The sequence below is a fragment of the Anas platyrhynchos genome, chromosome 1, assembly GCF_047663525.1.
Source record: "Anas platyrhynchos isolate ZD024472 breed Pekin duck chromosome 1, IASCAAS_PekinDuck_T2T, whole genome shotgun sequence".
Lineage (NCBI taxonomy): Eukaryota > Metazoa > Chordata > Aves > Anseriformes > Anatidae > Anas > Anas platyrhynchos.
Genome location: NC_092587.1, coordinates 121889199 through 121904899, shown reverse-complemented (window position 1 = coordinate 121904899; position 15701 = coordinate 121889199). Strand labels below are relative to the sequence as shown.

General features: G+C 42.4%; 1 protein-coding gene across 1 annotated transcript; it reads left to right on the top strand.

The window, feature by feature from the left end:
* The first annotated feature begins 1886 nt into the window (after positions 1 to 1886).
* Positions 1887 to 8859, top strand: DYNLT3 (dynein light chain Tctex-type 3). Its single transcript, XM_027449018.3, has 5 exons — positions 1887 to 2034; positions 2452 to 2493; positions 4247 to 4370; positions 5344 to 5421; positions 6536 to 8859. The coding sequence occupies exons 1-5, from the start codon at positions 2005 to 2007 to the stop codon at positions 6610 to 6612; spliced, it is 351 nt and encodes a 116-aa protein (XP_027304819.3). The 5' UTR covers positions 1887 to 2004; the 3' UTR covers positions 6613 to 8859.
* The last annotated feature ends 6842 nt before the right edge of the window (positions 8860 to 15701 follow it).

Genomic DNA, 15701 nt, shown 5'->3' with positions numbered 1-15701 from the left:
AAAAAAAATAAAAGGTCTTCTGGTGTTTATTTCTCTTACTTTGATAACCCTTCATTAGGGTTACCTTTTCCCTAGATGATAGATTCTTACTTCAAGTGAAATTTACGTGTGAGAGCATAACAAGACACATTCACTACATAATAACATGCCTACTATTTACTTCCCCCTCATCCATTAAACCATTTGTCCTCCCAAAGATTACAATCAGATTGTTTGACATATACTCTTGATAAATCTGTGCTGGCTGTTTGGGGGTGACATTGGGTGTTTATTTGTAAACACTTCCTGGATTAATAACTTGTTCTGCCATTTTATAACCTAATAGCTCCCTGGGTATTGAGCTGAGCCTGACAGATCTCCTGCTGTCCTTCTGTCTGTAAATGGCAGAGGGGGGGAAGAACGGGCCTTTTTTTTTTTTTTTTTTTTTTTTGCATTGGGACATCAACACAAACATGCACACACACGTCAGTCATTCAGGAACCTGATTTTTCATGGAATCTGCTAAGATGATTGTTACAAAGAAGGTATTTCTCTGAGTATTTCTAAAGAGAGCTGAAAATGGTTAGCAGCTGGTTTCATTTGATAGTGTACTGCACGTCAAAGATACAAAGATCTCTGAAAATACAGAGGATAAAAAAAATGAACAAGATCCAAGGCTAAGTCCTTTTTAGTGCTGTTAGCTTTTTCTCCTGGTTGCCAGTGCAAATACAACATGGGCTTCCACTAGCTTTTATTTTTTTAAAAATAAACACAAAATTTTATCCCTAGTTTTGAACCAATAACACATAAAAAGATATTTTGTTTTACTTGTAATAGCTGCATATCGTGAAAGCCCAGGAAAATATTGTGCAAGTCAGCACAGAAAAAACTTTATACTGAAGGAGATTTTTTTATGCCCCCCCTCCCCAATGATTACATCCATGTGTGCTTCTTCATAAAGATCTGCTTTTAAAGAGATTTACTCTTCATGTTCAGCCTTCTCATCCTACTATACCCATTAGCAAAAATTAAATGTGAAAGCCACCTTCAAAACAAGGCAATATAAAAACGTTTAGCTTTGTTTCCCCCTGTACTGCCATGTTTCAGAGTTTTTCCAATTAGCGTACAATTAACACTGAACAAGAGGCACTCTTTTATGCACGTATATTTCCAAATATATGCCACCAAAACTGAAAGTAGAAAGGATGCAGCCTTGGCCTCCTATCTCACCTTCAGTCTGGTTTAGAAAGACGAGAACAGTATCAGAGGGGGCAATAAAAAAACAAAGAGCTTCCCCCCAAATGGCAGAATAAACCCCCCGTAACTTGAAAAATCTGCACTGATAGTAGGCCTCTTTCGTGTTCCCCAGGCAACTTCATGGGGAGAGAGAAGACCCTATTTTTTTACACCTGTTTTTATAGTGAGTATTTCTTTATTATAAAGTGGAAGAACCGCTCATTGCAAGTCACCATTACTAAAACGTACTGACAGCTTTGTGTCAGACACTTTGCACTGATCCACAAACAGGGAGGGGGCATAAAAACACGATTGCTCCTCAGCAGGAACTTCTCCTGTTGCATGCCCTGTGCCTCGAGCTCCTTATGTTCACCACAAGGGGGATATAATATATATAATATTAGAGCTAGGAACAAGTATTTCACTGCCTTTATGGCGAAGGCACCAGGATGAGGCGTGCTGCCGCCCTGTATGGCCGCCGGGGACACAGCCGGGCAGGGCAGGGAAGGGCAGAGCAGGACATGATATGTTATGATATGTCGAGATATGTCGTGATATGTCATGGGAGGGCAGGACAGAGCAGGAGAGCTCCAACTCGCCCACGCAGTGCCCCTGCAGCCCCTCAGCCACCTCAGGCCCCGTCCCCGCCCCGCCCCGCCATGCCGCCGGCCCCGCAGCGCCCCCCGCCGCCCGCCTCATGGCGCCGCCGGCACCGCCCCGCCGAGGCGGAGCCGCGCAGGACGCGGAGGAGCCGCCGCTGCCGGAACAGCCGCCGCCTGTGCCGGGGCCATGGAGGACTTTCACCCCCACAACGACGAGGTAGGGGTCCCCCTGCCGGGGCTCGGGGCTGGGGCTTCGGCTCGGCCCTGCCCGTGCCGGCTGGGGTCTGGGGCTGCCCTGCCGGGGGTCCCCTCTCGCCTCTCTGCAGCCGCCCGCCTCCATTACGGCCGCTCTGGCCCTGAGGCTTCTGCCCTCGCCCGGTTTGCCACCTAACTTCTTGTTTTGGGGAATATCCTGACATATGGCATAGGCAGTGGTGGTCTTTAATCTCCGTGGGAAGCGCAAAATCAAGTGGTTTGTGGGCACGCTGAGGAGCTTTTTGGACCCACTCAAAGGTCGCTGGCAAAACAACGCTAAATAACAGGCGTGTAGTGCTGGGACTAAAGTGGGGCTTTAAAACTGCATTATGTGTTTTCTTCTCTGTCAGAAATAAAAAATAATTAATTTCTGTTACAGATGATCTTCAACGCTGACGAGGCCCACAACATAGTTAAGGAGGTAGGTGTTAGCCATTTAACCAACATGTTGTGATTTCAAAGAGACTCTTTCCCTTACTTCACAATACAGTGAAAAGAGAAACTGTCAATTAACCACACCAGATAAATTCAAATTTACACAAAACATAAACTACTATTAATACCAAATTATGCAGAGCTTCATTTGGAACTGCTTTAAGCTTCATCTAGTTACCATCCCCAACTACCTAGTGGGGAGAAGGTGGCAGAGAGAAGGGAGAAACAGTTTGCATTACATTGGAAAGACAAGGGATGACAGCCACAGGTTGCATGGGGAAATTTATTATATTTTTTGTTTTCCTTTATCCAGCTAGAGAGTAGATAATCACTAGGGCAGGATGCACAGAGCTTGTGAAGTCTCCATCCTTAGATACTATAAAAACGTGACTGGACAAAGCCTCATCAACCTGCTGAAACTTGGAAGTTTAGCCTTGGCTTGAGCAACAGGTTGGTCTACATGAGGTTGTTAACTATCAATTTAAAAAATATATATATTTTTACACGAAAAGAGCAGGCTGAGAATGAGTAGCCTGATGGTCCAAAATAAATGCCAGGTAACTAGAAAGTGAGTAATGAAGAGCCCTTGGCATACAGATGATTGTCAGGTTTTACAGGGAAATACCATTTTTATAAAGAAATTTCTAGAGGGACCCTGCAGGTCCTTTCCTACCTGCCCTGTCAGGAAAGGAAAGGATTGTATTTCTAGAGCTGCTCCGGGTCATAACAGCAAGCTCTTAGATGTCAGGTAAATGACAGTTCAACCCCTTATATAACTGTCCCTGCCTTGAAAGGCCAGACAGGTTCTCTTTATTTTTACATCTGATGCTGGGAGTAAAGCCAAGTGTTTGTACCTCTGATTTAAGGCTTAACTGGAGCTGGAGAGTTCTGGCATTGGATACATTTCTGGAAAAGACCAAAATACCTGAAGGGATCACTAAGCATCCTTGTTCCTCTCTTACCTTCTGCTCTATGTTTGTTTCCATTGAGTCATTGTCTAGCTTTATACAATGTGATCAGAATTAATTGAGGTTTGTGGGATCTGAGGCACAAATCTCTTACACAGCCTGTTAGTGGGTGGTGAATGCACACGATTTATGCTACTGAATCAAAGGAGAACATAGTTGTATTTTACATACCTATTACAGATGTACATTTCTTTACACTTTCATATTGAGAAATTCATTTTCCACCAGCATGTAATTCTGAATTTCTTTAGGAGTAAAGAATGAAATTTAAGAGTTACATTTATAGTGCAGGTATTCTGTTGTTTGGTCACTTTAAGTTTAAGCAAGTATATTGCTTAGAGACTCAGACAGGTTGGCCTGCCCTAGTGACATTATTGATTAGGGTAGTACAATTTCCATTACAGCAGCATCTGAAAGCTGAGCTGCAGTAGGCAGTCATTGAGAATGGTGGAATGTGTTGGTATTTTCATCGGTAAATGGATCCAGTGGCTTAACTTGGCACTTAAAGCATATGGCTGAGGTCTTTCCTACACAAAATTTTCAGTCAGAGCCTCATTTTTCTCCACATAATAATGTAGTAAATGTATATTAAAAATAATTTTCCAAGAAGGCTCATTTTACTTCCCATTCAGTAACTGATATGTGATGAGCTGAAGTGATTTAAAGTAATCCAATTGCCAGATAAAATTCTCAGATTATGTGAGGCCTTTTAAACCTTTACGTTTTTAAGTATCATATATTTACTGTAACTTTTTTTTTTCTCTATTACAGTGCATAGAAAGTGTCTTAGGCAAGGCAGATTATAATCACAACAAAGTCAACCAGTGGACTGCAGCTATAGTAGAACAGTCGCTGACACATTTGGTAAAGCTTGGGAAAACATACAAGTACATTGGTAAGTAGAAGTAACCATACTTTTATCCCCATACAATCACAGTCAGTAATTGTGGAAAGGTTTGTTCCAATGTAGTGCTATATTCAATAAATAACATAACCTGTAAACAAAGAACAGATACTTGAACTCTTCTGTTATACAGATTTTTACTAATTGCTGTGGTAAAACTACAGCAGTTTTATTTGTGCTAAGGATGCTGTCAACACTTAGCACAGAAGATGCTAAGGTGTTACATGGTCTTCCCTGACTCTTAAGCAACCCCAGAACAATTATATCAGTATTTTGGTATCAGTTCAGGAAATAATTGCTTTATCTTCAGTTAATTTTAATGTGATTAAGCTTCTTAAAAATACAGACATTTAAAAGATTTTCAGTTCTGTAAGGTACTTCATGTCCCATTATTTTTATATGCATTTCCACAGAAGAGAAATTGAGATAATTGCAGGTTCAAAATGCTCTGGTCCTTTTTTGGAGTGTTGATATAATAGCAAAAGTTTGCCCTGTGTTTTGGTTTTGAAAGTCATGAATTCAGACTGTCATTGGTTTTACAACAATTAGAGGTCAGTTTAGAAATGCTTTATCACTGGAGCGTGGTTTCAGAGAACAGACAAAAGTAATTTTGGGAAACAATTCTCATCAGGTGTGACTTCTGTTGTACCTGTGAGGACAGCACATGCAATCCAGTTCTGAGGCACACCTGACATGAGCCATGTCTAAGCAGTTTAAAAGATAAAAAGCATAATCCTATTAAGAAGCATTTTGTTAAAGCTATTGTCTTTATATGAGTAAAGATAATCATGAAATGAATACCAAGTTCTTGAGGAGAACATTGGGAGTGACAGAATTGTCAAAATAGGTGTTGACTTAGCTGAACGCTGACTGCCAGTCATTTAAAATCATAGTGTGAGCTTGAAATTGTAAATAATTCACCTCTTCTGCTTTAAAGTCCTGATTTTGTGACTGTATTTTTCAGTAACCTGTGCAGTGATGCAGAGGAGTGGAGCTGGTCTACACACAGCAAGCTCATGCTTCTGGGATACCACAACTGATGGTAAGCTTCCTCACTCAGATGAAAAAAGTTGTGGCAAAAGAAATGCTACCTGTTGCTCAACTGTAATAGTTCAGCTGAATGTTTTGGAGGAGTGTTTACAGAAGCAGTAGCTTCCAGAACTAGACCCTTGTTTACGATCCCAGGGGAAATGTTTTGTTAACAATCAGCGCTTGCATTAGGAGTGACTGCTTTGCAGATGGTACGAAGCAAATGTAGAAATGCCTTCATTGTGAAACAAACCAAAAAAAAAAATCTCTTCAGTAATTGTAGATCAGTTGAAGAGGCAATAAAATGTTCAAGGTAAATGTAAGCATGTAGTCCTAAACATATCTGACTGCTGTAAACAGACAGTGCTACTCTGAAGGAGAACAGAAGTTGGTTTAAAAAAAAAAAGTTTAACTACAGTGTGTGTTTCAACTGCCTAACTATCAGGTAGTTTATAGGCTTTTGATGCTCTTCAGTGTATCTAAAATAGTTCTAAATGCATTTTTCCCAGGTTCAGGGTATCATGAGGAAAATAGATTAAAATAGTCTTCTGTCTGTCATAGACTCAGAATGGTCTGTTTAGAAGAGGATACCAATATATAACTTAAAAATAGAGATTGAATTAGAAAGTCAACTGTGGTTAAAACAAAAATCATTGAGTGAAATTATGTGAACAAGTAGTTTAATCTTCATGTTTTCTTGGTTTGTAAAGCTAAGATATGTTGATAATTGATATACATTGAAATAAGAGGAAAAATACAGAAAGTAAATAAACTAGAATGTATTGGATCCAGACTTTTCCTCTTGATTTTTTGTGAGATTATCTTGACAATTTCAATATCAGATTTTCAAGGATTTTTGCAAATCCAGCTTTTTAAAAAAGATACTGAGATAGTTTGGTTCTCTCAAATTGTTTTGAGGCTCACGTTAGGTAGTAATCAATGTCCAAGTAAATGAAAATGTTTTGAGGAATTTAGTCTGCTTATAGCCATGATGATATAGTTGTAATCACCTTAAATCATAGCTGAATTATTTGTACTAATTTGACTTAGATTACTTAGAGGTAAAATGAATATAATAAAGAGACCGGAATTATTTTATTTATTTTTTTTGTAATAATCTCTTTTAGGAACTTGTACAGTGAGATGGGAAAACCGAACAATGAACTGCATTGTGAATGTGTTTGCTGTTGCTATTATCCTGTAGCTGACTGGAAGATAAAAACAAGCAACACCGAAGCCTTTAAAAAAAAAAAAAAGTTCCAAACACATGGCAAAATATTTCAGACAGTTATATTTTTATTTTTTTCTTTATGAGGAGTTGTAGCAAATGGAACTTCTCTACAGAGAGCATAGTCTTAGCCAGTTCTCATAGATTAATTATCTGAAATCAAGCAAAAAAATATTTATATATAGAGAAAGCAAGTTTAATAATTTAAATATTCAGAAATATATTAATAAGAAGATGCCACAAAGATCAATAGAATTTATATCAAAGCTAATATCAAAGACACTTTATTCAAGAGGAACATAAAATATCTAATCAAAGAAAAGGTCAAAGGGCAAGCAGGACCTCTCGGGATTGTGGTGCATTTGGGAACAAATTATGAACACAACTCTGAGTGCATGTGCTGTAAGCAGGATCAGCGCTTCGTGTCTGGTTAAACAAAGCTAACTGTCATGTTGGGTGCTGGTGCTTCTGAAATTGCACAAGCATTGCACTTCAGTCAAGTGTGAGCTTCTACATTGAAATTAGATCCGTTAGAGCTTTTCCCCTTGAGACAGAGGATGACTTCACTAGGGCAAAGGTGCAATATACCTGGGCCTAACTAGAATTCCAGTTTTCCTTCAGAATGAAGATCATATTTATTGTCAGTTCAGGGAATGTCATGGGTCAGACATTAGCACTGAACTCATAATTACTTCCTAAAGCATTCTGAAAAGACTTGTATCTGATTTTATTCCATGAGTACAAATTTGTGACAAGCACTTTATTGATTCCTCCTGCAATGCAAGAGTAGCCAGGAGCTGGGGCAGTAAGACTGGGCCCATGTTTCTCCAAGTAGGAGTAAGTTGTTCAAAGAGAAGGCACGCACATTTGTAGAGGCTCCTGTTACCTTTGAGACCATTTATCTTGAAGCAACATATCTGCCCTTTATAGGAGTATCTCCTATATTCCCTGAATCTAGAATCAGACCTTAATCCTATGAAAAAATACAGTTCAGTTTTAAGCACTAAGATTTCCCATCCTATAAAGATTTATGCAAGGTCTTTGCTCATTGGATGAGTTTTAACTTGAACTATTCCACATGGAAGGAAAGCATTTGCACACACAAGTATTTGCTGGATTGGGGCCTACCTTTTTGTTGATTAATGCACAAGTTATATGATAAAGATGTATCAATACCGAAAATGCCTAAATGATTGCTGCCACTAAGTGGCAGCTACATTGTTTTATCAGATGCTGCTCAAGGATAGAATGTTTTCTTTCTTACTGCATGTCTTTGGAAGAGACTGGTGACTACCTACAGCTACTGTAAGGCTGCAATTTTAACAAATGAGTATTAAAGCACTATTACACAGTTTTGTTTGTTTTTCTGATAACTGACTATGAGGACATGTAGCAAATGTCCTGTACAAAGAACAAACTGAAAACTATGTCATTGCTTAAACTGTGTATACACATAGCTAGTACAAGTAGAAGGAACATGTAGGTGTAATGTACAATGCTGTTCAAAATCTCTTGCTTTGCAGACAAATAGAATTCTGCTTTTACCTAAGTGCAAGTGAAACTAAGCACTGTAACATTGCCTTTGCCTTACAGGCAGGTGTAGTGCAAAGATGTGTATGTATGTTGTACTGACCTTCAGGTGCGTAGTAGTTCAACATTATTTAGGTGAGGATAACAATTTCTGAACTAGATCCTGACTTTTAAGAGCTGAGTTGTGAAACTGACAAAAATCATAGAATTGTGTGGGTTGGAAGGGACCGTAAAGATCATCTAATTCCATCCCCCTGCCATTGGCAGGGATGCCTTCCGTTAGACCAGGTTGCCCAAAGCCCCATCCAGCCTGGCCTTGAACACTTCTAGGGATGGGGACAGAGTTTCACTGATGTTTGGGATTGCACAAAGTGGAAAATATAAGTGGAGTAGCAGCTGGAACAAGCTTTGGTAGGTTTGATGCAGCATAAGATATGAGCGAGTAAAAAATAGTTGTGGTTGTTATCCCTGTTCAATGGGTGCCATGGTTAGAAGGAATATTCCAAATAGCTGTTCATAACTCTTTTGGTGTCTTTGCTTTTCTTGAAAATACGATGCACTGAGCAAGGCTATCAGTTCGATGAGACTTGGTGAAGTTTCCACTGAGAAAAAAACTTGGAAAATACTGCTTAACTGTAAGACTGCTTCATTTTTCTTTCTACCAAAAACAAATAAAGATTTGCCTTAGTTGTATTTTTGCCTCATGTGTGCTTGATCAATACAAATAGCAACTGAGAACAGTATTTCTCTTACTTTCCTTCACTTTTATACAATAGTGAGAACTTGGAAAATTTATTCAAGTTTTGTGAGCATTTTAGAGAGAAGACTAATCAAAGGCTAATTCTCAAACTTGGATTCATTTCCCACGTCTCTTCTCTGATCATACTGATTCCTTGTACTGTTTGGCATTATGATGCAAGTTACAGTTTTTGTTAGTCCAGAAAGATTATTATGAAACACTGGGAAAAGTACTTGCATTCTGCATCATACTCTAGCAAATTTAACTAATTTTCCGTCTTTCTGTTCCCCCATCATCTGTGGTACAAACAACTACTTGTATTTAATATAACTCTCAAAATGAATTCTGACCACCAGTGCTTTCCCAGTAGATTTTTCCAAGCAGTTTGTTTTCAAGGATAAAATTCTGGATTGTAGAATATGAAAAAGTGCAATAATATTTCAATAGTGCTTTCTATCAGTACAATATTTTCCTTAGTTCTTGCAATCATGGGGATGAGTTATGTGTTCTGTGAATGCAGCGATAAACCCAGCTGCAGAGTGGCTCCAAAATTATGTAGTGGGATTTACATTGTGTTGCACTTGAGTTGCTGTAGCCCGTGGAGCCTATGCAAGGTGAGGGGGCTGCGTGCCTTGGCTTGTAGATGTGACAGTTTCTCTGTTTCCCTCATGAAAGAAGAAAGGCAGCAGTCTAACACCGCTGAAGATTTTTCTACTCTGGTATGTCTAAGTTACTATTGAGTAACAGGAGCCTTTAGCTCATCTGTTTGGAGCATTTGTTTTTAAACACGGGAAGAATACTGTGACAGCAGGTTTGTTTGTTACACAAAAGGCTTTTAAAAAGGGAACAAAATGGTGCTAGAGTGACAACTACAAGCTTCCATGTAACTCCTATTCAACAGCCTAACCTACAATTACTTGAAAACAAGAATCAGGGTTACAGTAGCACACCTCACTGGTAGTTACAGTTCGAGTCAAGCAGACAGACGTGCTTACTGGGCCAGATAGCACCAGTGAATGAAGGAAAGACAGCTGAGTTTTGTAGTGACATGATTTTAAATAAATGATTTTTTTTTAATTATTTTTATTTTTTACTGTGTCTGAAACTTGATCACAAAGTTTGTAATCCATGCTAGGTAGGTTCACAATGTGGACACCACACAGCTCAGAATCAAAAACCATTAAAATCCCCTAACTTGCCCCTAAGGTGGCAAGTTGGACTGTTTAGCTGCAAGAAACTCAACCTTCTTTCTATTCAGCAGGTTCTCTTACTGGCTATGATCAGAATAATTTCTGAACAGCTCCTGTTGAATCAGAAACAAGCATCAACATTTTTGCAACCCCCTCAGGAAGAAATTATACATTCTCTGCTAACTTGTAGTTTGCTGAAGTTTTTGGGGCGGGCCACCTTTATTCAGTTCAGTGATAATTTATTCAATTACTCAGTTTTCACCAAAAAGAAGGGTAATCTTTCTATATATACTCTGGCTCGTGCATGCACACACAACACGTGTACTTTTTTAGATACATTCATCCTTTCTGTTTACCCACTTCCCTTATAATTAGGGATCATACATTAATAATCTTCATTTAGGATTTCGTCTCTTGTTATTTATTTCAATTTCAGCAATGTCAAGTTATCAAAACAAGGGTTCCAACAGCATTCGTACACGTAAGTCTCCTGACTGGAGGGAACCCAATTTTGCATCTGGATCCTAGCTGCAGCAAGCCAGCAGAAGTGGGAGGGTGAGGTAACAGCAGCGGTACCCTTGCCTTTTTGTAGCTCACGGTACTCCTCTTTGAGGTGGTCATCACTTCATCCAATTTCATGCCATAACTCTGGGGGCTGGTTTTCTGTATGGGCTTCTACAGTGGCTTTGAAACTGGTCTGAGCAAACGGCACATAAAACCTACTGCAGGGTTTCAAGCGATGTTGTTTGTTAGTTTATAACTAAATGCCTTCAGAGACATGTAAAGGACCTCACGGATCCTTAGAGCTAAATAGTGTTTGAGTATTTTAGGACTAATTCTAAACCAACGCTCACGGGCCCGCCGCCTGCCTCACGCCGCGGTTTCCCGCCCGGCCGCCGGCAGGGGGCGCGCCTCGGGCGGGCAGGGGATGGCGGGCGGGCCGTGGGGCCGGCATTTCGCCTCAGCGGCCCTGCACAGGGCCCTGCCGGCAGCCACGGGGCTCCCCTCGGGGCTCGGCCCCGATCCCCCCTTAACAAAGCTCCCCGCGGGGATCTGAGGTGGGGGAGAGCGATCCCTGTCACCATATAACAAAATATAACCCTCCCCCCCCTTCCCTCCTCCCCGTGCAGTCTTAAAAGCACTACCACGTAACAGCAGATCTCTTACAAAACAGCGTCGGGCAGTTAGGGTTATGTCACCCCTCTCGAAATGTGTGTTTTCTGTGAAGTTGTCATGGCCTCCAGGAAGCATGAGGCTGCAAACCGCTGCGAGCCTGCAGATAGCAGCCCCCCCGGGCACTTCCCCGTTGGGAAGGCAGGAGTTGCTGCAGCAGCTGCTGCGGGCTCTGCGAGCTGCAATCGCCTCTGCGTGCTCTGCTTTCAGCTATTTTTACACCGTCCGTAATGCCCTCCTGGCCTCATAGGTCCTTTTTTGTACACGTTCAACTCTATTTGACTTTTAATCCCAGTGTTGCTACCATTAAAAATACTTCTCCGTGACCAGAGAAACAGCACTGACATATTTGTATTACACCACAATAGTAGCAATATCTATTGATAGCGAACAGATGTTGGGGAAGTAAAAATAGCCTTGGCATTAGGTGCACGTATTGCCAGCCTCCTTCATTCAGCTGCTGGAGCTGGTCAAGGGGCTGTACAATGTTGTAAAAATTTGCATGATGTTTTCTCAATGAGAAGTCAAAGCTGAAATGGAGAAAAGCAAAGAAGAAAAGTGATGTGAGAGGGCAAGGGAAATGCCAACAGCTGAAACAGAAACTTGAGAAAGAAGACAGGACTCCAGCTGTTTTATTTTTGATTTTTCTCATGGGCAAATTTAAATGAGAGGCAAACTCCAAATCACTGGGCCAAACCTGAAATGCAGCTGAATTTACAAAACCCTTTTCAATATCTGTTCTTTCCCGTAGCTCCTATCTCATTTCTCTAGGAAAAACAGATTAACCAGGTCATTTTGGAAATCCAGCTTAAGAATTACTTGAACAGTAGCAGTTGGAATGTGTGATCCTGGTTCTCCATAATAATGATAACAGTAGTGGTAGCACCGCTGTTACTATGTCATTATCACTGCTCCACCTAGAAGCATTAATTTGGGAATGGTGCCCCACTGTATGTTATTCGCATGTAAAACAAAAGCATATCCATTGTCTGAAGGCTCTTCAGATTGACTGAGAAGACAAGAGGCAATTGATGGATGCAGACAATCCTAGGGGCACAGAGAAGCAATATTACCCCCCAAAATTGGGGTTCCTAGAGAGGAATTTGGGTCCAACAGCCATCTCAGGACCAGGGCAGAGAGTATGCAGATGGGGACAGAAATGGAAAGAGATGGCTGCACATCATAGCAGCAGGGAGGAGAGCGGAGGAGAGAACAGGGCCTCCTGGCCAACCCACCAGCAACAATTGGGTAGGCCCAGCTGGTTCTGAAGCTGGCTGGTGGTTTTGTCTGGTTCTCCTAATTGCAGCTGGACTGTCTCCAGAAAACTGCTGAAAACAGCCAGTAGCCTAGCTGTGGCCAGAGCGGTAAGGGAGTATTTGAAGCAGGTAATGAGCTTTGTAGAGGTTTACAGGGAACTTAAAAGTGATCAGAGCATCAAAGGATACCTGCTCATAGTTTAAAACATGGGACTGGGAGGATGGTGTCATGATCTGAGAGTTTCTGACTCTCACTTTTGAAGGCAAATAGGAGGTAGGGTATGAACAGCTGTGAAGCTAATGCGAATTGAGTGTATTTGCCACACTGGAGAAAGGAGACCTAAAGGAAGATGTAAAACTGTCAGAGATGGACTAGAAGTAAGACCTCTGCAGCAGTGTGTGGGAGGGATATGATGGGGGCGAGATTCAGCAAGATGGAAGAAAGGGAATGACAGTAATCAGGGAGGGGGATGATGAGAGCCCATATATGAGTCCTGGCTTTTGAAGCTGGATAGGAAAACCATGTCCCCATACTTACATTGGAAAAATAATAATCTGCATGTCTCAGGCTTACAAGATGAAATACTAGATGGTCTGACTCAAAGATACCACCGAGTTACAGGTTTTGTCTGCAGTCAGTGAGTGGGAAGGTGGTGGTGCCGGTGGTTGGGGTTGAATCAAGAGCTCTTCTTTTAGTAACTTTGAGGTTGAAGCGGTGGTGACAAATCAGGAGAAACTGTGCCTGTGCTTGAGGTCATCCACACCACAGTTCAAGCCATCTGCCATCACAGTGGCCCTGATGAGACAGACTCAGCTCCACTGATGTTGTCATCCCTCTGGCCAAGTTACCCTACCTGGTAAATGAGTTGATTTTCAGCTCAACTTGCATGTTAGTGGGCAGGTAGCATGGATATCAGGGAGTTTGGGCTGGGGGTCAAGCACAGACCCCAAGCTAACCTGATGTGGTGGTTTTACCCTGCTGAGCGGTTGAGCTCCACCACAACTGCTATCTCACTGCCCCTCCTCAAAGGAAAAGGGGCAGAGAATATGATGCAAATGGCTTAAGGATTGAGATAAGGACAGGGAGATCTCTCAACAATTATCATCACAGGCAAAGCAGACTCAGCATAGGGAGATTAATGCTATTTATTACCTATAACAAACAAGCTAGAGCAGTGAGAAACTAAAAGCAAACTAAAAACACCTTCCTTCCATCCACCTCCTCCCAGTGAGTGACACAGGGAAATGGGGGAATAGTGGCTGCGGTCAGTCCCTGAGGCTTCATCTCCACCGCTTCCTCAGGGTCTCTCCCTGCCCCTGCTCCCCGTGGGGTCCCTCCCACGGGATGCCGTCCTTCCCCAGCTGAGCCTGGGGCTGCCCACAGGCAGCAGCTCTTCAAGCACTGCTCCCACACGGCTCCGTCCCACAGGGTCCATCCATCCATCCATCCCCCAGGAGCAAACTGCTCCAGCACGGGTCCCCCACGGCTGGGCAGCAGCTCCCCCCAGACCCCCTGCTCCTGCGGGGGCTCCTCTCCACGGGCTGCAGCTGCGGCCCAGGGCCTGCTCCTGCGGGGGCTCTCCATGGGCCGCAGCCTCCTCCAGGCCACATCCACCTGCTCCACGGGGGCTCCTCCACCCATGGGGGGGCTGCAGCGTGGAGATCTGCTCCATGGGCTGCAGGGGGACAGCCTGCTCCACCAGGGGCCTCTCCCTGCACAGGCCGCAGAGAAACTGCTGCTGCCTGCCTGCAGCACCTCCTGCTGCACTCACCTGGGGGGCTGCAGGGCTGGTTGTCATGCCTGTCTCCCAGCCACTGTGGCACAGCATTGTTTTTCACTTTCTTCTATCTGCTCTCACAGAGACACAAACAAAATCACTTATTGGCCTGGCTCTGGGCAGCAGTGGGTCCCTTTGGAGGCAGCTGGAGCTGAACGTTGTCTAACATGGGGCAGCTTCTGGACTCTTCTCACAGAGGCCACCCCTGCAGCCCCCCGCTACCAAAATCTTGCCATGTAAACCCACTACACCAGACAATATTGATGTGGTTGGTACCAGGTAAAGGGAAATGAAGATCTTGGAAAAAGGTCATGGCTGAGCATGTTGGTGCTGACTGATACATCAAAGAAAACAACACCAGAGGGCTGGGGATCTGCCTGCTTAAAAAGTTCAGTCACAATTTGAGAGTCACACTGAGTTAGAAGTCAGGGCAGAGAATGTTTAAGGTGAAATTGGAAGCACCAGCAATTGTTTAAAATACTTTTTCTTGGTAAAAGATGGAAGAGAAGGAGGGCTGGTAGTTATATTAGCAAAAGTTTGTTTTGATTACTTTTTTTTTTAAAGATGAGAATGGGTTGGGTAGAGAAAGACAGTGGCATTTTCACTATAAACAAAGCTGGTCCTGTGCAGCCTTTCCCACTGACACTTTCTCTGATGAGTAAAACTGCACGTAAAGCTGCAATACCTGCTAGCTTGGCCCCGCAGCGTTTTCTCTGATGATGCTGTCCCCTCTAGCTGGTGATGGTCAGTGTTTTCGTCCATTGGTAGAGGGAGAAGGGAAGTCCCAGCACCTTGAAACAAACTAAGTGGCTGTGGACATTAGCGACATAACATCTGTTACTTCTAAAGGGGAAGTGGCAACCTTAATGTGGTACAGCTGAGTCTTTGCAAATGACTTGAAAATAACAGGAGGACTTTCATAATTTTCTTGGGTTTGGGGCTAGTTTCTGTTGCTTACACAAATGCAAGTGTACCTATTAGATCTTCCTCATAGTAAGCTGTATTACCCTCTGTCTAGCTCTGAGAAATGCAGATATTTCATTTATTGATTGAGTGAGTGAGTTTAACAGCTTTGGGCTGATGTTTTTCCCATCTAGCTTCACAAGACAAGACTCTTTTATGGACTCTCTTCAACTCCCTTCCTGAATACTACTGGTCCCTTTCCTCCAGCCTCAAGATCCTCTCCCCAGATGTTGCTAGAGAAATCTTATCTCTAGTCTATCACTAATACATGAATTTTAATAGCTTATAGTTCACCACCACCAACATCATTCTAGAGGGATTTAGGGCATACAGGTTCCTGCAGAGGGAATCAGTACCTAAAGGACTTAAATAGGATATTGCCTTCTTGCAAGAAATCAACAAGAACACTGGCTAAATCCTGTAAATATGCTGACGT